This window comes from Peromyscus maniculatus, chromosome 14, assembly GCF_049852395.1.
Source record: "Peromyscus maniculatus bairdii isolate BWxNUB_F1_BW_parent chromosome 14, HU_Pman_BW_mat_3.1, whole genome shotgun sequence".
Lineage (NCBI taxonomy): Eukaryota > Metazoa > Chordata > Mammalia > Rodentia > Cricetidae > Peromyscus > Peromyscus maniculatus.
In genome coordinates this window covers 22120-44702 of record NC_134865.1, presented here as the reverse complement: position 1 = coordinate 44702, position 22583 = coordinate 22120, and the positions used below count along the sequence as shown (strand labels likewise).

At 44.8% G+C, this 22583-nt stretch overlaps 1 protein-coding gene across 5 annotated transcripts in view; it reads left to right on the top strand.

Annotated features, from left to right (window-relative positions):
• Positions 1-11364, top strand: part of Frmd6 (FERM domain containing 6) — a 96145-nt gene extending 84781 nt beyond the window's left edge. For all 5 annotated transcript variants that reach the window (XM_076550541.1, XM_016003913.3, XM_076550540.1 and 2 more), the window contains exons 11-14: positions 2036-2371; positions 3119-3250; positions 6142-6233; positions 8448-11364. In XM_076550541.1, the coding sequence (XP_076406656.1) occupies positions 2036-2371; positions 3119-3250; positions 6142-6233; positions 8448-8732 (845 nt within the window). In that variant the 3' untranslated portion in view covers positions 8733-11364. The remainder of the gene's footprint in view (positions 1-2035; positions 2372-3118; positions 3251-6141; positions 6234-8447) is intronic.
• Positions 11365-22583: the final 11219 nt, after the last annotated feature.

The following is a 22583-nucleotide window of genomic DNA, read 5'->3' as shown; positions in this document are numbered from 1 at the left end:
AGTCCAAAACAAGGCTGGGCGTCTAGCAGGGACTTCTGGTGCATCATCTGGAAGAGCAAGGAGCAGGCACAGGGACCAGAGGAGACTCCCATAGTAACATTTGTCCATGAATAAGGGCAGGGCTCTCAAGACCAACTCACCTCAGAACACCCCCACATCTTACACTGTCACAACACTAAGGAAATGTCAACCTGAGTCTGAGAGGGGACATTCAGAGCATAATGGGGGTGGAGAAGTGATGAGGGTGTGTGTTGCATCTTTTATTTGGTTGAGTTTAAATAAATAATGGGGGTATTATTCTTACAAAAAAGATGCCCTTTTGTTTGTTTATTTTTCCTACTTGGAGGTCCTTCAGACCTGAAGAAATCCTCATACCGAGTTTCTGTGAGCTAGCTCTGATGCAGATTCACCAATCCACATGTAAGGGTTCCATCATTTTAACCAGAAAAGCCCCTTTTGGCATTTAGTTAAGCATAAAAGAAGGGGTATTCTTCAATTTCATTTCTTCATACCTTTTGAAGATGCTGCTGTTTCACCATTTTTATAGAAATGCTCACGAGAATACTTCCATGGGGTTGAGAGGAGGAAAGTTTGCCTTGTGTCATTAAAAGCATCATCGAGCGAGGCAGTCCACACCTTTGATCCCAGTACTTGGGAGGCAGAGGCCAGCCTAGTCTACAGAGTGAGTTCCAGGACAGCCAGAGCTGCTACACAGAGAAACCCTGTCTTGAAAACACAAACAAAAAAGCATCCCCTACAGTTACTAGAACAGATTCTTAGGTCCCAGGTTATATTTCAAAATATAGTTCGCAAACTTCTGTTCTCCAGGCTCACTCTGTAGAAGTCTTGGTCTCTGATGATCTGGCCGTGGGCTCTCGTGATCAGGAGGGGGCAAGGGGGCATGATCTGCGTCCCCCAGGCCTCCTTGCTTTCTCCTGCCACCCATTTCCTCCAGAGAGCTGGTGGGGTTGCAGGTCAGGGCTTTGTGCAGACTAAAGGCCTGCAAGTGTTTCCACTTAGCCAAGAAGCAAGGCAAGCATGTCCATTAACAGGCCCCCCGAGATCCCAATTTTCTGCTGGTCCAAAACCCTATCAATTTAATGTTGCCCGAATGTACTCTGTCCTTAACATTGCTCTACTGTGTTTCTTTCTCATCAGTATTAAGACAAGGAAGCTAGACTGTTCCTTTTACATTTTTCTCACCTGAAACCGAAGAATTCTGCCGTGAGCACCAGCCCTTAGTTCAGCGGTGGCTCTGTAACTCCATGTGTGTTTAACTTAGTGTCTGCTGAGAGAACTTCCTAAAGCCTGACTTCCCAGTGTCTGTCTTTGACCCCATCAACCAACACCACCAGTCTGTCCGATCAGAGACCGCCTGGCGGGGGGGGGGGGCACCAAACCATTAGTGATGACCGTGGTGGGTAACGCCTCACTTTTTGGCCGAGCTGGAAAAAGCCAGTCTTGAATTACTTGAGAAGCTAGGTTTTAGAATCTTCGTAGGAAATGGTCTGAATATCTTTGTCTTGTTGGTAGCTGAAGGTAATGGGATCGAGGAAATGGACACACAAAATGAACAGCAGTCAGCATGTTGAGTAACTGTTCATCGAATGTTTCTAGAATCACTTGTGGAGGACCAGGTTTTGATATTTAACGTGCTGTCATCTGCCAGCTTTGCAAAATCCCACAGTGGTTGTCGTGGCAACGTCACACGGCTCCACCAGGTGTTCTCAGTCACTGAACTTATTTCACTGTGGAATGGTAGCAGTGTGCAGACAGGAAGTAACTGGCCTGCCATGACACTCCGAAGAGCCCACTTCTCTGGTATTTGGAGCTTCATAACTGGCCATTTTAAAGTCCTCCCAAGGGATTGCTGCGCCGATGTGTATGCCTTGGGTAGTGTTCCTACGTCAAGCCCCGGTTCCCAGAATCCCTCAGTCGCTAGATTGAGAGAGACTGCTGTTGATCTCAGCCTGACACCCTCCTGTTCTTCTGCCTTGGTTGAGTATGCGCTGTTGACCTACTTTCTCCCCCACAGAGAAAAAGCAGTACCGGGAATCCTACATCAGCGACAACCTGGACCTTGACATGGACCAGCTGGAAAAGCGGTCACGCGCCAGTGGGAGCAGCGCGGGCAGCGTGAAGCATAAGCGCTTATCCCGCCACTCCACGGCCAGCCACAGCAGCTCGCACACCTCGGGCATCGAGGCAGACACTAAGCCCCGGGACCCAGGCCCGGAAGACAGCTGTTCAGGCAGCGCCATGCACCGCAAGCTGAAGACCTGCAGCTCCATGACCAGCCACGGCAGCTCGCACACCTCAGGAGTGGAGAGCGGCGGCAAAGAGCGCCTGGAAGAAGACTCGCAGGATGATGGTAACGTCTGTCGGGCAGCTTTCCCATGTGGGTCCCGTAGACTGGGTATCTGGTTAGTGGCTGATAATGGTGATGGAGAAGTCTTGCCATCTCCCCAGTGGCCTGATCAAGTCGCCTGCGTCTGTCAAGGACCTTTGCAGCCTCGGGGTTGGCAGATTGTGTGACGTAGAGGGGACAGAAGTCCTGTGGCCCTTGTGTCTTGTGTTCCTCTTCCTTTAAAAAAACAAATGCATCCAGTATATACCGTGAACTCCCACAGTGTTTCCTTGAGTGTCCCCCGGGTCACCAGGACTGTAGGGAGTAGAAAAGAAACATAGAACCTGGCCGCTAGGAAATGACTCTCTGTTGAGAGAAAGCCTCAGATCCTAGCCTGTGCCAGCCAGATTTAGCATTTGGGTGCTTCTTTTGAGTTTGTTTCTATTTCACACAAGATCTGGAAAAAACAAAACAAAGCAAAATTATTGATGGGTGCTAATGACCCATCAGTGTCAGTTAGCCCCAGGCCATTGCGGCTTCTCCTCTTCCTTAAAGAGTGGAGTAATTGACAGCAAATCATGGCACCAGAGTTTTGGCAGTATCAGCAATCCTTCAAAAGGGGCACATCATCCTGAGAGTGTCCCTAGACTTTCCTACTGCAGAATTGTGTTTAGTCTCAAATGCACACATTTACCTGGCTGGCCTCACAGTACAATGTGGCTTCTTCTTCCTTGGGGTCATTAAATGTCTTCTTCCCTACTTCTGTGTCAGAAATAGAGATGTTGGTCGATGACCCCAGAGACCTGGAGCCAATGACAGAAGAGTCGCTGGAAGTCAGCCCCGACGTATGCATCTACATCACAGAGGACATGCTCCTGTCAAGGAAGCTGAACGGGCACTCCGGTGAGCTCTCGAAGCAAGCTGTTCCCTCCAGAAGCCCACAAGCATGTGCCTCTGAGAATAGGAGGGTGGTGGGGACGCCCGGTCAACCAGGGAGAAAAAGCCACTTCAGGTCACTTGATCAGAGGGCCAAGTGCCTTCTGTGTAAGAGTGGAAGGGGGTGTGTGCACCAGGAAGGAACATTAGCATCTTTTACCCAGGCTGTGGACCACGCTGTGCTGCTGGCTGGCTGGCTGGCTTTTCTTTCTTTCCCCCACCTCGCTCCCTTGCTGAGAATTAGAGAACCACATGGCCTTGGAAGGAGCCTTGGAGACCCTGCAGTCTGGCCCTTTCCCTTTTGGACATGAGAAAAATCAAGAGATTAAAGAGACAAGTGCTCATGGCTAGAAACAGACGTCAGGTCACCACTCTATTACATGGATAGAAGAATCTGATTTTTAGATAGACAGTCTTTCTTTGTTGTTGTTGTTTGATTTGGTTTGCTTTGTTTGGTTTGGGTTTTTTTTCTTTGTTTGAGTTTTTTGAGACAGAGTTACTCCGTGTAGCCCAGGCTGTCCTGAAACTAGCTTTGTAGACCAGGCTGGCCTCGAACTCACAGAGGTAGACATTCTTAAATTGCATACTTGCATGAATTCTAGAAAACATGCCTTCACTGTAACTTGACACTGGGGTTATAGACTGTTCTGTGATGCACGTTTCCACCATCTGAAGTCAGCAGTGTGAGGTTGTTTTAAACCTCTGTGTGCCTCTATCACATGTCATGGATCAGTCTCCTCTGTCCTTGGGCTTAAGACTTAGGGAGCCAGCACTGTGAAAGGGCCCTGGATGCTTACTCTCCAGCCACTTTAAGTAGAGGTTTCTCCACCTCTCCGAGTGGCTGATACCAGCTGTTCGAGGGGAAATAGACAGACACCCGATCGCTGCCATCCTCCCTCTTACTGTACAAGAGCCCAAGGAACAGTTCATGGCAGAATTCCATATGCTCACCCAGCCCAGCCGCATGTGGTGAGCCTAAACCGTGGCAGCAGTGGAGATTCCTGATGCTCGACCAGCCTTGATGTATATATAATCAAGAACAATTCTCTTTATTATATTGAATTTTCTCTTTATATATTAAAGGTAAATCCTCAACTCTATGCATATGATAAGTGCATGGGAAGCGCTACATATTTATGTTTGTAAAAAGAAACTGATTTGAAGTGGTATACACCAAAATGTCCATGAAAGTAGAATACATGGGCCACTGGCAAGTGCTTCCTATTTATATGTTTCTGCATTCAGTTTTCATGAGATTATCAATTTTGTAATTTTGAATAGAAATAAAATTTAAATAGGATGACTTACTATTTAATATACCTTTTTATATGTTTTTAATAGTGAAAAAGAAAACAGCGAAAAGTTGAATTGTCCAATCACTAGACACTGGAACATTAGACAGCCTTTATGAGACTTTTTAAAGGATACTCGACAGAATTCAAAAGCCAGGCAAGGAAAATACAACTTATGTAAAAAAAAAAAAAAAAAAAAAAAAAAATGAGCTAACTGAAACTGTTTATATAGAACACATAAAAAAAAAATGTGACTTTGAGGGGGCCGTGCATGCTTTCCGTTTCTGCCTTGCATCACCCCAGTTTTCCAGTTTCTCTGCCACATGAGCGTTGCTTTTGGTCTCTGATGTCAGACTGAGCACTGATGAAGACAGCCATGCTGGACTCTGCCTTCTTCAGTGGTGGATATGAGCTTGGAGGAGAGCGTCCCCAGGCCCAGGAGCCAAGGACGTTGCCAGAGAGCCCACACAGAACCATACCACATGCCCAACAGTGCACGCGCCCTTCAGTCCTGTGGGATCTATTCAAGGGGTCACACTACCATCCCAAGCAGGAGCATCCCCCGAGAGTTCTAAAGCACCCGTGTGTAAGCCAGGAATGGCTTCACAGTTCACATTTCAGTTTATCTGCTTACCGAATCCTCTCTCTGTACAAGGTGCACCCCTAGGTGCTGCAGGCTGCCAGCGGTGGCTGAGTAAACCTCTCTGGCGTGGCGGGGTGCACTGTCCCTTGAAGCCATTGTCTCTGCCCCTGCTGCTGGTCCTCACGTGTTTCGGTGGCGTTTGGTCCGATACCCAGCGCGGGTTGGTAATTTCAGCCTCTGAAGCAGTTTGGGAGAGCGCATCACTCACGTGTTAAAGTCAGAAAGGAGAACATCGTCCTTAGGTTCCTGGTTCTGAAAATTGAGGTTTCCTCGAGGCACAGAGGTGGTTAAGGGCTGTGCTGATCTCAGAGATCCGGTGCTGCCTTCTCACTGCCGTCTCCATCTTGATCTCTTTCCGCTAGCATCTGCCGTTGGGGCTGTGGTCCCAGTGACCTGTTGGCCAGTGGGAGCTCCTGACCCTTTTTGTCCATGACTGTTTAACCATCCCCAAATGCTGGTTGAGTAGCATTGTTTATAAAAGGAAGCTCAGGAGATGTGGGGAGGCTTGAGAACTGGCCAGGATCCACAGCCAGTTAATTATGTGGGCAGGTTCCAGCCCCAGCCCATCGGATTGCAGAGGCCAGCACCCTCACACCTGATGTCCACATAGAGCCAAAGCTAGGAGATTATATTGGTGCTCCACACTATGAGAGGATAAGGGAGACATGGAGACAAGGTAAAGAGGCCTCTTTACACCTAAGGCCTCCATCTAATGTTATAAACAGCTTACTCCTGGACCTCCCCACCCTAGCTGACCCTTATTCCCTGCCCTCTACTTCCTACCAAAGAGTGGGTGCCACCAGCTGTGAGCCACTGAGGAGTCACCATGAAAATCCTCAGTAACGATCACAGTTGGCCTTGTCAGAAAATGTGGAGGAGGCTCATTGTTGTTGTTGTTGTTTTTTTTTTCTGTTTCACCTCAGGGCTAATTGTGAAAGAAATCAGTTCTTCCACCTCCAGCTCTTCAGAAACGGTTGTCAAGCTGCGTGGCCAGAGCACCGACTCCCTTCCGCAGGTACGGGGCACTGAAACCTTTGTGTTAGCAACTGGAGTTACAGACCTGCTGTCTGTCCTAGTTAGGGTTTCTAGTGCTGCGAAGAGACACCATGACCACGGCAACTCTTACGAAACATTTACCTGGGGCTGGCTTACAGTCCAGAGGTTTAGTCCCTTATCGTCATGGCAGGAAGCATGGCAGCGTGCAGGCAGACACGGTGCTAGAGAGGTAGCTGAGAGTTCACCTTGGTCTGCAGGCAGCAGGAAGTGAGCTATGGGCCACACTGGGCATGGCTTGAGCATAGGAGACCTCACATCCCACCTCCACAGTGACACACTTCCTCCAGCAAAGCCACGCCTCCTAATGGTGCCACTTCCTGTGGGCCAAGCATTCAAATGCATGAGCCTGTGGGGGGCGTTCCTATTCTGACCACCGCACATGCTTACATAGGACTACACTTCATACACATGAGCAAAGAACAACCAGAAGGAAACGAGTCATGACCAGTTACCTACGTCCTCACTGTTTTCTGAATATTTTCATCGGGCATGCTAGTTCCACTTATATTTGGGTTTTATTTGGATAATTGTGTACTCTGTTGTAGAGGGAGCCTCTGGTCATCAGGCTTCTAGTTAGCTGTGTGCACCCAAGAGGGTGTGTGTGTGTTTGTGTGTGTGTCAGGGTTGACTGGCCACCTCAGCAGGTGGGGAGATCGTTGTTGAGTGTGGTAAGTGGCAGGGCATTTTCACTGAATTTCCAAATATGCAAGTTACACTATCTGCCGGCTGTGGCCACTGGTGCAATTCTTAAAATGTCTATATACTTACTATATACGTATACGCTCCTTTTCCCCTTCTTTTCTTCCTTTCTCTGGCATTGGGGCTCACTTTGGACTTTTTACCCTCACGTTGTTGGGGGGTTTTTTTGAAGGGGGGTACCCATTTTTTGTACTTCTTATAAAAGAAGCCATACTACGAAAATGACATTTATTAAACATTTTTCTACAGTTTCCAATATTAAACAGTATGTGTAGCGAGGAAAGTTGGAGCCCAAGCTCTGTCACCTCAAAATGCTGCGTACACTGTACACAGATGTCCCTGGACACCACAGGTATCACTGCTGAGCAGCAAATGCCAAACCTACAGCTCTGGGACATTTGTGTGCCTTGAGAGTTTGTGGTAATAAATAATTCCATGTCTGAGGTCCTTCTGAGACCTGGGAAGTTTAAGGGGCCATTCCACTTTTTAGCAAAGCGTGCTCCCGGAAGGTTTGTGTCTAGCAAAGTGGTGTCCTTTTCCAACAAGTTGTTCCTTGTGGTGCCAGACAGCAAACTTAGACTACCTAGTTTCTTATACCCAGTAAGCATCTCCCATTTGTGTTACTATCTTTAATGTCTCTTCAAGTGGTCTTTAAGGACCACTTGGGATAAAATTCAAAAAGCCCGCCACCTACTGGTAGCACTTGGAAGGACAGAACCTCTCTGAGTGGCTAGGACTGCTGCTTTTCAAAATTCTGCATTTCAAAAATTATTTCTTTTAATTATGTGCATGTATGTGCACATGAATTCAGTTACCCGTGGAGGCCATAAGAGGGTGTTAGATACCCAGGGACTGAAGTTTACAAGTGGTTGTGAGCCACTGCTTTGAGCCCTGGGAACCGAACCCGGGTTTTCGGGGAGAGCAGCCAGTGCTCTTAAAGGCTAAGCCATCTCTGCGGCCCCAGTTTCCTCCCAGCCTTCGGCAGCAAGAGCTCTTTATATTCTGGACTCTTTAAAACTTGCTTCTTCAAGATGTGTTTCTTGAGTGATAATTACTTTTCCATTTCTTATTAAAATATTAATAGGCCCAAGCAGGAAAGGTGTTAGCAAGTTGAACTGCCCTATCCTGATGGAAAGAAGAAAGAAAAGCAGCGTTGTTTTTTTTTTTTTTTTATCTTTATAGCTAGATTTCTCACATGCTAGGAGCAGTTGCCCGCCTGTCTTTGTGTTGGCTGTATGTACTAGGGAACACTACATGGCATGTACCAGCTGAGTATTTGGGCAGAACAGGCACATTGAAATACTCAGTGAAAGGTCCTTCCCCCAGAAGCCACGGGTTGGAACGCACTTTCTAACACATAAGGACTACTTGGCATTTTATGATTTTTACAGCAGCCCTCTCTGCCAGCCAAAAGACATTACTTTCCCGGGTAGTCTGTATTATTTCATTCTCTCACCCTCCCCTTATCTTGCAGACTATATGTCGAAAACCAAAGACTTCCACCGACCGACATAGCCTGAGCCTTGACGACATCAGACTGTACCAGAAAGACTTCCTGCGCATCGCAGGTCTGTGTCAGGACACTGCTCAGAGCTACACGTTCGGGTGTGGCCATGAACTGGACGAGGACGGCCTCTACTGCAGCAGCTGCCTGGCTCAGCAGTGCGTCAACATCCAGGATGCTTTTCCAGTCAAAAGAACCAGCAAGTACTTTTCTCTGGACCTCACTCACGACGAGGTCCCAGAGTTTGTAGTGTAAGCCCCACCTGTGGGCAGCCCTGCGGGCGGCTGCTGTCTGCTGGGGGCCGTGGAGTCCGAGGTTCTTTACATACGATGTGTGCCATATTTTTTTCACCCCCAAAACTTAGCTCTTTCTTTATAATATCCGTGATGGAAACAAAAGCCTTGGGACAATGCACTTTAAGTATTATGCAGAGGTAGAAGATACCCAGACTGTAAAAGGGAGACAAGTGCCCGATGTTTATTGACCCTTTGGAAGGAAGGATGCTTTAGAGCTTACCCAGCTTCCAGACTGTTAAGGTTGTGGTGTGTGTGTGTTCATCTCTTGTTTTCTAGTTCAAATCATGTTTATCACATGAAAGATGTCTGGCTTCTCTGTTTGCTTGTGAGGTGTTTTTTTTTTTTTTTTTTTTTTTAGCCACTCCCGCATGGGGCGCTTACGGTTTGGGGGAGGACGGAGGGAAGCTCTCTCTTCTTTTATGGAGAAGCATTCTCAGTACATAGCCATTGCTGCCTCACAGAGGTTGGCCCAAAATGAACACTGCTGAAGTGATGGGAGTCTGTGGTTCTAGCCAAAGATGAGTACGTAATGGAAGCGCTACTCAGAGTCCAGGAGACGTGGGCCGGGATTCCTCCACACCCGGACAGTGCCACATCCGCTGTTCTGTTCTTCCAGGAAGCTCTGAGATTCACTTGTGTTCATGACATGGTGCGTTTTGTGGAGTTGACAAAGCTGGTATATGTTGAAAACAATGGAAATGTCTTAGAAAAAGTTTGCTGGTGTTTTCTTTGTTGTTTTTTTAATGCTGGCAAACAGATGGTAATGCTGGTTTCTGCTTTAAAAAGATACCCTAACTGTATGTATATGTTATACATATATAGATACATGGGACTATGTGTGTTTATATGTGTTTAAAGCTTAATGACTTCATCTGGACTTCCATGTATGTCTTACATACATCAGATTCCTTGTTTAATGTTGAGGACACGTTGTTGAAAGAATAGCCAGACAATCAGTTGATAAATGTAGAGTTCAGAGCGACTTTCCTTGTGTGCCTTTGGCCAAGATCCTCAACCCTGATTGCATACTAAGACATATCTGGGGAGCTTTTAAAACGAGCCTGGGTCCTACCCCAGGCCAATTTAAATCAGTCTCTTGGGGGTGGGGCCCAGGTGAAATTATCCTTTCTTATAAAGCTTACCAGGTAGAAATAATGCACAGTAGGATTAGAGCCCACTGATCCAAGAGTGTCTTTTTATTAATTTTGAAATAAAAGTATACAGAGGATATTAGTGATTGTGGATGGGCCATTTTTAAGACAAGTTACTTCCCTGCTGCTGTTACAATGTGTAATGAAACCAAGCCAGGAGAATGAGTTTATCAACTTGATATGCAGTGAAAATGTTGCTCCCACTTCAGGAGAGAACCTCATAGCACAATGTCTTTCTAGGGGATGTTTTTAATGATTTAGTTAGTATTTTACAGCATTTGTTTACCATATTTTGATACTCCATTTTTGCTATCTGCCAGGTTTTATTAAAAAAAAAACTATGTATTATTTTCTAAAGAAACTCATATTTTTGTACAAAATTATGTTTTCAAGTAATGAAGAAATAGATTTAGGGTACGGCAGAACATGAGCAGTGTTCCCTGTGGATGGGAGTCAGTGTTACAGAATCAGGGGGGCCACAATCCTGCCCCCCCCAGATGCCCTCCTGTACAGGCACAGCTTCAACAGAATCTCACCCACCAACTCTTCACCTGACCCTTTCAAGAGAAGAAAAAAAAAAGTCCTGTGATCATGACATTGTTTTGCTTTTGTCTAATGCTTTTAGAAGAACCAAAGTTTCTGATACCAGAATGTATCTCAGTCTCCTTGCGGAAGGATGAACGTTGAAGGGATGACCTAGTGACTTCTTTTGCTTACGAATCATTACATAATCTCACCATTTTTTTTATAGACCCTTCGGGGCCAGACCCTTCGGGGCCAGACCCTGGTGAAGTTTGTACCCTCGAGAGCCCAGATTGCCATGCTGTGTGTTCCCACAGCCCTCAGCCTTGCTTGCAGATACAAAGATAAAAAGGTCGCTTCATTGAACAGGTCATGCTCTGCACCTTTTCCCCTCTCTGCTCCAGAATCCAGTCTCCAGGGTTTTGCCTGTGGAGTTGCTTTTCATTCACTCTCCTTTGGTTGGATTTGGGAATAGCCTTACGGATTTTTTTCAAAGATGAAAAACCTGCTAGGGAACATTTTTCACTTTCTGATGATCCGTGGTAGAATCGTACACAGATATGTTTGTGAAAATCCACTTTGAATAATTGACATTTTTGTATTGGGGAAATTGTTTTTAAGAATAAAGGAAAAGAAAAGTGTACAGCTGTTACTCTGCTGCATTTGTTAACATGTCCGTTGCTGGTAATATACCAATTTGGTGTCTGTCACCTTCCCACATCATCTGCGTTTGTGTTCGCAACAGTGAGCTTTATATCTAAGTAAGCTGTAAATAATCCTTTCTGTGAAAGGATCGTCATGATGGGTTGATATTGAAAGTATGTTTAAAAAAAAAAAACTTGCATTATTTTGTAATTATTTCTTATAGGTGTTTCATGGTAAGATCAGCAGTCAATAAAGTTAACTTTTGGCCTTTCAGGTGTCTTTTCATATTAGACTTCTCAGTTAAGCAAGAACTGGGAAGGTGTGCCTGTGTGTTTTCTTTGTGTTCTCCTGTCCCGTAATAGAGGATATTTAAGGCAACCTTGTGCTGATGGTGGTCAGAGATGTTGCCGAGTTCTGCCATGTGCCAGGCCTGTGTCACCCAGATTAGGACTGCTCGTGGTAATCCTCACGTCCGTGAGGCGGTGATTCCTACCTGCTAGGATGAACCAAGGTGTCAAGGGCTTTTTCAAATAGTTACACACTGCTGTTTCATCAGAGGCTAAAAGGACTAGCTTTTATATTATGTATTGTGTGTACATGTGGGCACATGCCACGGTACCTGTGTAGAGGTCACATGACAGCCCACAGGGATTTATTCTTCCATCATGTGAGTTCTGGGAACTCAGCAAGGAAGTACCTTTATCCACTAAGCCGTCTCCCTGGCTCTAAAAGGGCTACTTTAAAAAAAAAAATTAATTAAAGCAATAACTTTAACTTAAACATTGAAAACTATGAGTTGTTTTTAAGTGGTTGCATTTACAAGGCTGAATGGTAAAGGCCCCGAGGCATAAAGGGAAGGAGCCAAGAGTTGCATCTAGAGATGATCTCTGCAAAGCCTAGCTCACCATCAAAGACAAGACCATACCCCTCTGCTCCGGTTTTCTTGGCTACAAAGTGACAGTAATAATTCAAAGGACTGTCTGAGAAATTAAATAAGGGAATAAGATACCCTGGTGAGTAGGGTGAGACACAAGTTTTCAGAACTTCAAACAGGCATTTAACTCTTAGGGAATAGAGCCATTGAGAAGCCTAGAATTCAAAAACAAGAGGTGGGGTGGGTGGGGGAGTGTGTATATGTGTGTAACACTGAGGTTTGCAGTTAGGGCCCCAAGCATGCTAGCAAGCACTGAGCTACATACCAGGTTATCTTTGCTTATGTGTGATGTGTCTGTGTGTGTGCACAAATACACATGTAGGCCCAGAGTTAATGTTGACTGTCTTCCTTCATCTCTCTCCACTTTATTGAGACAGGCCTCATGCTGAACCTGGAATTCACTAACCTCAGCTGGTCGAGCTAGCCAGACTGCCTAGTCCCTACCTCTGCCTCCCAAGTGCTGGGGTTACAGGTGACCGCCATACCTGCCCAGCATGTATGTGGCTTCTGGGAATCCAAAGTCCAGTCCTTGTGTTTGCAAAGCAAGTGCTTTGTCCACTGAGCCACCTCCCTAGTCTTTTTATTTTTTATTTTTTCTGGGCAGGATCTCACTAAGTTGCTAAGGCTGCCCTTAAACTCATGATCCTCCTGTCTCAGCCTATTGAATGAGTTATAGGCCTGTATCATCAGGCCTAGCTAGAACTAGAACACTCTAGTGGGGTGTTATTCATGAACGTTGCAGAGAACACAGTAAACTGAAGTAAGTTTCCTGTGGAATAATCCTTCTGTACATTGTGTGAATATATGTCGCTATGATTGGTTTAATAAACAAGCTGACTGTAAAGTTAGGCGGGAAAACCAAACTCAGAATATGGGATGAGGAAGGGCAGAGTCAGGGTCACCAGCCAGACAGCTGGACTCACAAAATGGAATAGAGGTAAAAGCTATGAGCCTCGGTGCTGCACATAGATTAATAGAAATGGGTTAAGTTATAAGATCTAGTTAGCAACAAGCCTGAGCTATTGGCCAAGTGCAGCTAGAGTTTTCCTGCCTGGCCCACAGTCAGGACAAATCTCTTTCACCCGCCAGTCCCACAGCTGCTCAGACCCAACCAAGTAAACACAGACTTATATTGCTTACAAACTGTATGGCCGTGGCAGGCTTCTTGCTAACTGTTCTTATATCTTAAATTAATCCATTTCCATAAATCTATACCTTGCCACGTGGCTGGTGGCTTACCGGCATCTTCACATGCTACTGGTCATGGCGGTGGCTGCAGTGTCTCTCTGCCTCAGCCTTCTGCTTCCCAGAATTCTCCTCTCTCCTTGTCCCACCTACTTCCTGCCTGGCCACTGGCCAATCAGTGTTTTATTTATTGACCAATCAGAACAATTTGACATACAGACCATCCCACAGCACTTCCCCTTTTCTTTTTTTAAAAAGGAAGGTTTTAACTTTTATACATCTCCAAAGCCAGCTTGGTATATTTGGGAATTTGGGCGTAGCTTCTCTTACTACTTCCTGCTGGAGGGGGATGCTGTATCTTATGGGGACACAAAGAAAATTTTAGGATCATGTAGTAGTCCGTGAGACTATCGTCTGAGCCAGTTGCCTTGAAACGATTCTGGATGTTGGATCATCTGGTCCATGATGTCATCAGAGACCTTTCAGGGGGTTTTGGCTGGTCAAACCTGATGTTTCTTAATCTGGGACAAATCCATAGCCTCTGGCTTTCTGTAGAAACAAAAGCAGAGCCTCTTTTCCAAAGCAACATATCCTTATAGCCAAATTTTGAAGTCAAGGTACCTTTAAAATATACATTTTGGCATAACTCAACAGCTTTTGCAATCAAATGTTTTTCTTCAGTTACGAATATCAAAGAGAACATAATCCAGATTCTCTGTGTGGTAGCCATCTTTATGTGGCTTATGTTTTATATTACCTTGAGCCTATTGCTTTAAACTGCAGCCTTCTAAGACTGAAAAGGCGCTGTGGCTGCTGGCTCCGCCCGCTTCAGCTTCCCAACATGGCAGTGGTACGTTTTCCGCCAGCTTTGGGAGCCATCAATTCTCAGAAATAGTGGGTCTATGCTTCTTATCAAAGCAGCTTGTAGCCCAGAAACCTCTTTTTGTTTTGTACTAGCAAAGGCTAAATCCACCACGCAGCTTAATGTGCCTCTTGCAGAGGCCTCATTCCCGCCATACTGCAAGTCAAGCGCACACGCCAGGAACCCGCCAGGAACTCAAACTGGCAGCTGCTGCTCATTTGAGAGAGACAATTAGGAAGCTGTTTTTAGTTCCGTTTTAGAATCTTTTCTCAGGTTTTAGGTGGAAACTCTTGCCAACTCGTTGGGCGCCATTTGTAGCTAGAGTTTTCCTGCCTGGCCCACAGTCAGGACAAATCTTTGTCACCCACCAGTCCCACAGCTGCTCAGACCCAACCAAGTAAACACAGAGACTTATATTGCTTACAAACTGTATGGCTGTGGCAGGCTTCTGGCTAACTGTTCTTATAGCTTAAATTAATTCATTTCCATAAATTGCCACGTGGCTGGTGGCTTACCGGCATCTTCACATGCTGCTGATCATGGCAGCAGCTGGCAGTGTCTCTCTGCCTCAGCCTTCTGCTTCCCAGAATTCTCCTCTCTCCTTGTCCCACCTACTTCCTGCCTGGCCACTGGCCAATCAGTGTTTTATTTATTGACCAATCAGAGCAATTTGGCATACAGACCATCCCACAGCAGCCAAGCATTTATAATTAATAAGGCTCTGTCAGTTATTTGGGAGCAGGCAGTCAGGACAGGAAAACTGCCTACATAAATTGAAATGGAGGGAAAAGAAAAGTCAATCCACTTGTTATTTATCCAGTGCTATATCCATCTTGTCTTCTTTTCAAACCATTCTAGGAATTAGTCACCCTCATTTCACCACTGAGGAAACAGTCAATCTTGCCCAAGATCCCAAAGCTAGTGAATGGTACAGTGGCATTTTAATTTTTTTTTAATTTGAATGTTTGAGTAATTTTGTCTGCATGTATGTATGAGTCCCATGTGCATGCCTAAAGCCAGCAAAGGCCAGAGGAAGATGTCAGTCCCCTGGAGCTGGTGTTACAGATGAGCAGTATTGCCATGTGGGTGCCAGGTACTGAACTCCAGTCAAGAGCAGCAAACACTCTGAACTGCTGAGCCATCTGTCCAGCCCCATGAATCAGAGTTTTAAACCCAAATCTATACAAAACCTTTCCCCTTGGACATGCCAAACTAACCAATGACCTTGGAGAAAACAGACACTAATAGAGAAGAAACATTCTGGGAGTGGAAGTGATATTTGCCAATTGATTGTTCTTTTAGTACCCAATGCCAGGCTTATACCAGGCTTACACGGGTATTGCCTTGGCACAAAGGCAGTGAAGGCTTGGGCATGAGGAGTGGGAGAGCAGAGGCTTTTTTGGGAAGGACTATGCTTGAATAGGGCTTTTCTGGGAGGGTGGGGCTGAAAAGTCACACAGCAGTGGTCCTCTGGGTCCCTGTTGAGGACGGAGCTCCAGGGACCTGTTGGCTTGAGTAATTAATTACTCTTCTACCTAGCCATGACAAGTCTTGAGTGCAGAGAGAAGACAACTGGGTATTGTTTTGTTTTCTCGATGGAAGGAGTCACTGAAGGTTAGTGCAGAAGGAAGACAGTGTGGATTGGTTTGAGGTAAGCAGCGGGGTGGTGTTTGCAAATGGTTAGGGTTCCCATCACTATAGCAAGACTAGAGAGGACGGTGAGAGTCTGAACAGGATGTGGCAATGAGGTAGCGGAATCAAAGGGCTGTTAGACACTCGTCTTCTCTCCCACCAAACGAGACAGCAGGCGATTGTGCACTTGGCAGAGGCCCTGGGAAGATGACCGTTATCCACTACTCTGTATCGTTAGTGACGTGTATGCTGTGTGAATACTTCGCTTGTCAAACATAGTCCCAGTGGCTACCCCTCCCCCACTCTTCAGCTTCAGCTGCTCATTGCAAAGACCTGTAGAGCATAAACCAGCCATGACCCAGGGCTGGCCTGGGGCATCTGGCCAGTTCATCCAGGGTGATTCTGCAGGTAACACTAATAAACACAAGAGTGGAGCTTTGTTGTCAGATAGCTGAACCTGAGCAATAATGGACCAGCCAGGCTACTGTCCCTCAACTACCATGAGTCTTGCTTGGGATGGGCTAATCTCCAGGGCATCCATGTAGATTGTTGCATTTTGTGAGAAGACATTCCTTTGTGTCAATACAACTGCTAGAGGCACTGAAGTTCAGATGAGGCAATGGGCTCCCTGTGTCAGGACATCTGACTACATCCATCCACCACCACCACCCCGCGGGGGGGGGGGGGTCACGTGCTGTCCACTGAGTGTAAGGTTGGGGACCCGGGAGTGCTGCCAGATGTTCTCAAATGCCCTGCTGCTGTTTTATTTGCTTCATCATTTCTCAGATGCTTAATGTAGGTTGATCCCCAAGCAGTGGATAATGAAAGTAAGCTACTCCACCTAGTCCTTTGATTCTTAAGACAAGCATGTAGAGTCAACAGAGGAGCGTGACTTCTGAAAGGTCCTGCTCAAATGCACTGAGCCATTGTAGGTGACAAAGTTAAAATACTCTCATGAGATTAATCGAATGCTCTACACATGGCAGAGCTATAATTAATCAACTCATTACATAGGGTGGGTGTTGACGCATCTGACGTCGACTGTAATCAGCCCAGGTCTCCTCCATGCTCTGCTGTCATTGCTGCAAGAGGTTGATTTTGTTGGAACAGCCAGCTCTCAACTGGGAAAGGAACTGTGTTCCAAGTTTGCTTCTAAATTGATTGTCTGACATTTAGAACGCACATTCCCCATTTCCCTTACTAGCCTGCAAATGCCAGGGGTATTATTAGAGATTTTCTTTGTTTTGCCTTGGGCATTAGTAACCATCTGTCAAAGAGGGCAGGTGAAGCGACCCCACGAGCAGATGCCAAGATGACAGCAGACCCTGCAGGGCAAGAGTGAAATCCCAAGTTCTACTTCTCACAGTTCCTCCATATCCAACTTTAACACATGTCGAAAAGGGCACCAGGTAAGCCAGGCCGGACGAAGCTCTTCAAACCCTGTCCATCTTGGAGTTGAAGAATGTCCACTGTTTTCAGCACCTGCCCCAAGTCCAGGGCAGCACTTGGAGATCTTCTGGCATCGTGGAAGAATGGTCTAGAAAACACTACTGTCTGATCCACAGAGGTGAAAGGAAGAACCGGTTAGGAAAAGCCCAGGGCCTTGAATTGTCTCAGGGTAGGGGAAGCTCTCCAAAAAAATTAAACTTATGTGAAAGCTATCAAATGTAACATCAATATGAATGGGTGTGATGATTAATTTTTCAGCTTAATTGGATGAATTAAAAACCCTGGGCATTAGTGAGCCACACCTTTTGATTGCCTCTGAGGACTTTTCCGGAGATGGTTAGCTGAATGGAAAGACATACCTTGAATGCAGGTGACACCATCCTGCAGACGCAGGGAACTTTTCCTAAACGGAAGTGAATCACATTCAGTTTCAAGTTCTAGCAGCAAGTGTTCATTCAGGGTAAGAACACCACTCTTGTGCTATTCTGGCCATACACAGTGCAAATAGCATTTGCGTCTGTTCCCAGCAAGTACAGTGTATTGGACTAAAAAGAAGCTGCTGTTTGACATATTTTCCAATACTGAGTTGAACTAGATATGCCCCGTTTGTGTAGGAATCACAGTTCTTTTGGTTTGAGCTAGATTACTCTACTTTCCCAATAGGAAACACAGTAGAGTGCAAAAATGCCCTTTTCTCAAAAGCAGTGTTTTTCTTGTACGGCAAACTAGGGTTCAATTAAACTTCCTAAGCAGAGTTGAATCACATTCAGTTTCAAGTGGTAGCAGCAAGTGTTAATTCAGGGTAATGACACCACTCTCGTGCTATTCTGGCCCTACACAGTGCAAATACATTTGCATCTGTTCCCAGCAAGTACAGTGGATTGGACTGAAGAGAAGCTCCTGTTTGACTTAGTTTCCAATACTGAGTTGAACTAGATATGCCCCATTAGTGTAGGAAGCACAGTTCTTTTGTTTTGAGCTACCTCACTGTACTGACCCGATAGGAAACACAGTAGAGTGCAAGAATGCCCTTTTCTAAAAAGCAGAGTGTTTTTCTTGCATGGCAAACTAGGGTTCAATTAAACTTCCTAAACGGAGTTGAATCACATTCATTTTCAAGTGCTAGCAGCAAGTGTTAATTCAGGGTAAGACCACTGGTGTGCTACTCTGGCCATACACAGTGCAAATAGCATTTGCATCTGTTCCCAGCAAGTACAGTGTATTAGACTGAAGAGAAGCTCCTGTTTGATTTATTTTCCAATACTGAGTTGAACTAGGTATGCCCCGTTTGTGTAGGAACCACAGTTCTATTGTTTTGAGCTATCTCACTGTACTGGCCCTATAGGAAACACAGTAGAGTGCTAGAATGCCCTTTTCTCAAAAGCAGAATGTTTTTCTTGTATGGCAAACTAGGGTTCAATTAAACTTCCTAAACGAAGTTGAATCAAATTCATTTTCAAGTTCTAGCAGCAAGTGTTAAGTCAGGGTAAGAACACCACTCTTGTGCTATTCTGGCCATACACAATGCAAATAGCATTCAAGTCTGTTCCCAGCAAGTACAGTGTATTGGACTGAACAGAAGCTCCTGTTTACTTAGTTTCCAATACTGAGTTGAAATAGATACGTCCCGGTTGTGTAGGAAGCACAGTTCTTTTGTTTTGAGCTAGCTCACTGTACTGGCCCTACAGGAAACACAGTAGAGTGCAAGAATGCCCTTTTCTCAAAAGCAGAGTGTTTTTCTTGTATGGCAAACTAGGGTTCAATTAAACTTCCTAAACGGAGTTGAATCACATTCTGTTTCAAGTTCTAGCAGCAAGTGTTCATTCAGGGTAAGAACACCACTCTTGTGCTATTCTGGCCATACACAGTGCAAATAGCATTTGCGTCTGTTCCCAGCAAGTACAGTGTATTGGACTGAAAAGAAGCTCCTGTTTGATGTATTTTCCAATACTGAGTTGAACTAGATATGCCCCATTTGTGTAGGAAGTACACTTCTTTTGTTTTGAGCTAGCTCACTCTACTTGCCCAATAGGAAACACAGTAGAGTGCAAAAATGTCTTTTTCTCAAAGGCAGTGTTTTTCTTGTATGGCAAACTAGGGTTCAATTAAACTTCCTAAACAGAGTTGAATCACATTCATTTTCAAGCGGTAGCAGCAAGTGTTAATTCAGGGTAAGGACACACTCTCGTGCTATTCTGGCTCTACACAGTGCAAATAGCATTCCAGTCTGTTCTCAGCAAGTACAGTGTATTGGACTGAAGAGAAGCTCCTGTTTGACTTAGTTTCCAATACTGAGTTGAACTAGATGTGCCTCGTTAGTGTAGGAAGCACAGTTCTTTTGTTTTGAGCTACCTCACTGTACTGGCCCGATAGGAAACACAGTACAGTGCAAGAATGCCCTTTTCTCAAAAGCAGAGTGTTTTTCTTGTATGGCAAACTAGGGTTCAATTAAACTTCCTAAACGGAGTTGAATCACATTCAGTTTCATATGCTAGCAGCAAGTGTTAATTCAGGGTAAGAACACCACTCATGTGCTATTCTGGCCATACACAGTGCAAATAGCATTCGCGTCTGTTCCCAGCAAGAACAGTGTACTGGACTGAAGAGAAGCTCCTGTTTGAATTAGTTTCCAATACTGAGTTGAACTAGATAAGCCCTGTTTGTTTAGGTAGCACAGTTCTTTTGTTTTGCGCTAGCTAACTGTACTGGCCCTATAGGAAACACAGTAGAGTGCTAGAATGCCCTTTTTTCAAAAGCAGAGTGTTTTTCTTGTATGGCAAACTAGGGTTCAATTAAACTTTCTAAACGGAGTTGAATCACATTCTGTTTCAAGTTCTAGCAGCAAGTGTTAATTCAGAGTAAGAACACAACTCTTGTGCTATTCTGGCCCTAGACAGTGCAAATACCATTCAAGTCTGTTCCCAGCAAGAACAGTGTACTAGACTGAAGAGTAGCTCCTGTTTGAATTAGTTTCCAATACTGAGTTGAACTAGATATGCCCCGGTTGTTTAGGTAGCACAGTTCTTTTTTTTTTTTTTTTTTTTGAGCTAGCTCACTCTACTGGCCCTACAGGAAACACATTAGAAGGCTAGAATGCCCTTTCCTCAAAAGCAGAGTGTTTTTCTTGTAAGGCAAACTAGGGTTCAATTTAACTTCCTAAACTGAGTTGAATCACATTCAGTTTCAAGTTCTAGCACAAGTGTTAATTCAGGGTAAGAACACAACTCTCGTGCTATTCTGGCCCTACACAGTGCAAATAGCATTCGCGTCTGTTTTCAGCAAGTACAGTGTTTTGGACTGAAGAGAAGCTCCTGTTTCACTTAGTTTTCAATGCTGAGTTGAACTAGATATCCCCGTTTGTATAGGAAGCACAGTTCTTTTGTTTTGAGCTAACTCACTGTACTGGCCTAATAGAAAACACAGTAGAGTGCAAGAGTGCCCTTTTCTCAAAAGCAGAGTGTTTTTCTTGTATGGCAATCTAGGGTTCAATTAAACTTCCTAAACGCAGTTGTATCACATTCAGTTTCAAATGCTAGCAGAAAGTGTTAATTCAGGGTAAGAACAACACTGTTGTGGTATTCTGGCCATACACAATGCAAATAGCATATGCGTCTGTTCTGAGCAAGTACAGTGTATTGGACTGAAGAGAAGTTCCTGTTTCACTTAGTTTCCAACACTGAGTTGAACGAGATATCCCTCGTTTGTGTAGAAATCACAGTTCTTTTGTTTTGTGCTAGCTCACAGACTGGCCTTATAGGAAACATAGTAGTATGCAAGAATGCCCTTTTCTCAAAAGCAGAGTGCTTTTCTTGTATGGCAAACTAGGGTTCAATTAAACTTCCTAAATGAGTTGAATCACATTCAGTTTCAAGATCTAGCAGCAAGTGTTAATTCAGGGTAAGAACACAACTCTTGTGCTATTCTGGCCATACACAGTGCAAATAGCATTCGTGTCTCTCCCAGCAAGTACAGTGTATTGGACTGAAGAGAAGCTCCTGTTTGACTTAGTTTCCATTACTGAGATGAACTAGATATGCCGAGTTTTTATTGGAAGCACACTTCTTTTGTTTTTAGCTAGCTTACTGTACTGGCACTATAGGAAACACAGTAGAGTGCAAGTTGCCCTTTTCTCCAAAGCAGAGTGTTTTTTTTGTATGGCAAACTAGGGTTCAATTAAACTTCCTAAACGGAGTTGAATCACATACACTATCAAATGCTAGCAGCAAGTGTAAATTCACGTTAAGAACACCACTCTTGTGCTATTCTGGCCATACACAGTGCAAATAGCATTCGCGTCTGTTCCCAGCAAGAACAGTGTACTGGACTGAAGAGAAGCTCCTGGTTGAATTAGTTTCCAATACTGAGTTGAACTAGATATGCCCCGTTTGTTTAGGTAGCACAGTTCTTTTTTTTTTGAGCTAGCACACTGTACTGGCCCTATAGGAAACACAGTAGAGTGCTAGAATGCCCTTTTCTCAAGAGCAGAGTGTTTTTCTTGTATGGCAAACTAGCGTTCATATAAACTTCCTAAACGGAGTTGAATCACATTCAGTATCAAGTTCTAGCAGCAAGTGTTAATTCAGGGTAAGAACACTACTGACCCTACACAGTGCAAATAGCATTCGCATCTGTTCCCAGCAAGAACAGTGTTTTGGACTGAAGAGAAGCTGCTGCTTCACTTAGTTTCCAATACTGAGTTGAACTAGATATGCCCCGTTTGTGTAGGAAGCACAGTTCTTTTGTTCTGAGCTAACTCCCTGTACTGGCCCAATAGGAAACACAGTAGAATACAAGAGTGCCCTTTTCTCAAAAGCAGAGTGTTTTTCTTGTATAGCAAACTAGGGTTCAATTAAACTTCCTAAACAGAGTTGAATCACATTCAGTTTCAACTGCTAGCAGCAAGTGTTAATTCAGGGTAAAAACACCACTCTTGTGCTATTCTGGCCATACACAGTGCAAATAGCATTTGCGTCTGGTCCCAGCAAGTACAGTGTACTGGACTGAAGAGAAGCTCCTGTTTGAATTAGGTTCCAATACTGAGTTGAACTAGATATGCCCTGTTTGTTTAGGTAGCACAGTTCTTTTGTTTTGAGCTAGCTCACTGTACTGGCCTTATAGGAAACACAGTAGAGTGCTAGAATGCCCTTTTCTCAAAAGCAGAGTGTTTTTCTTGTATGGCAAACTAGCGTTCAATTAAACTTCCTAAACAGAGTTGAATCACATTCAGTATCAAGTTCTAGCAGCAAGTGTTAATTCAGGGTAAGAAAACAACTCTCGTGCTATTCTGGCCCTACACAGTGCAAATAGCATTTGTGTCTGTTCCCAGCAAGTACAGTATTTTGGACTGAAGAGAAGCTCCTGTTTCAATTAGTTTCCAATACAGAGTTGAACTAGATATGCCCCGTTTGTGTAGGAAGCACAGTTCTTTTT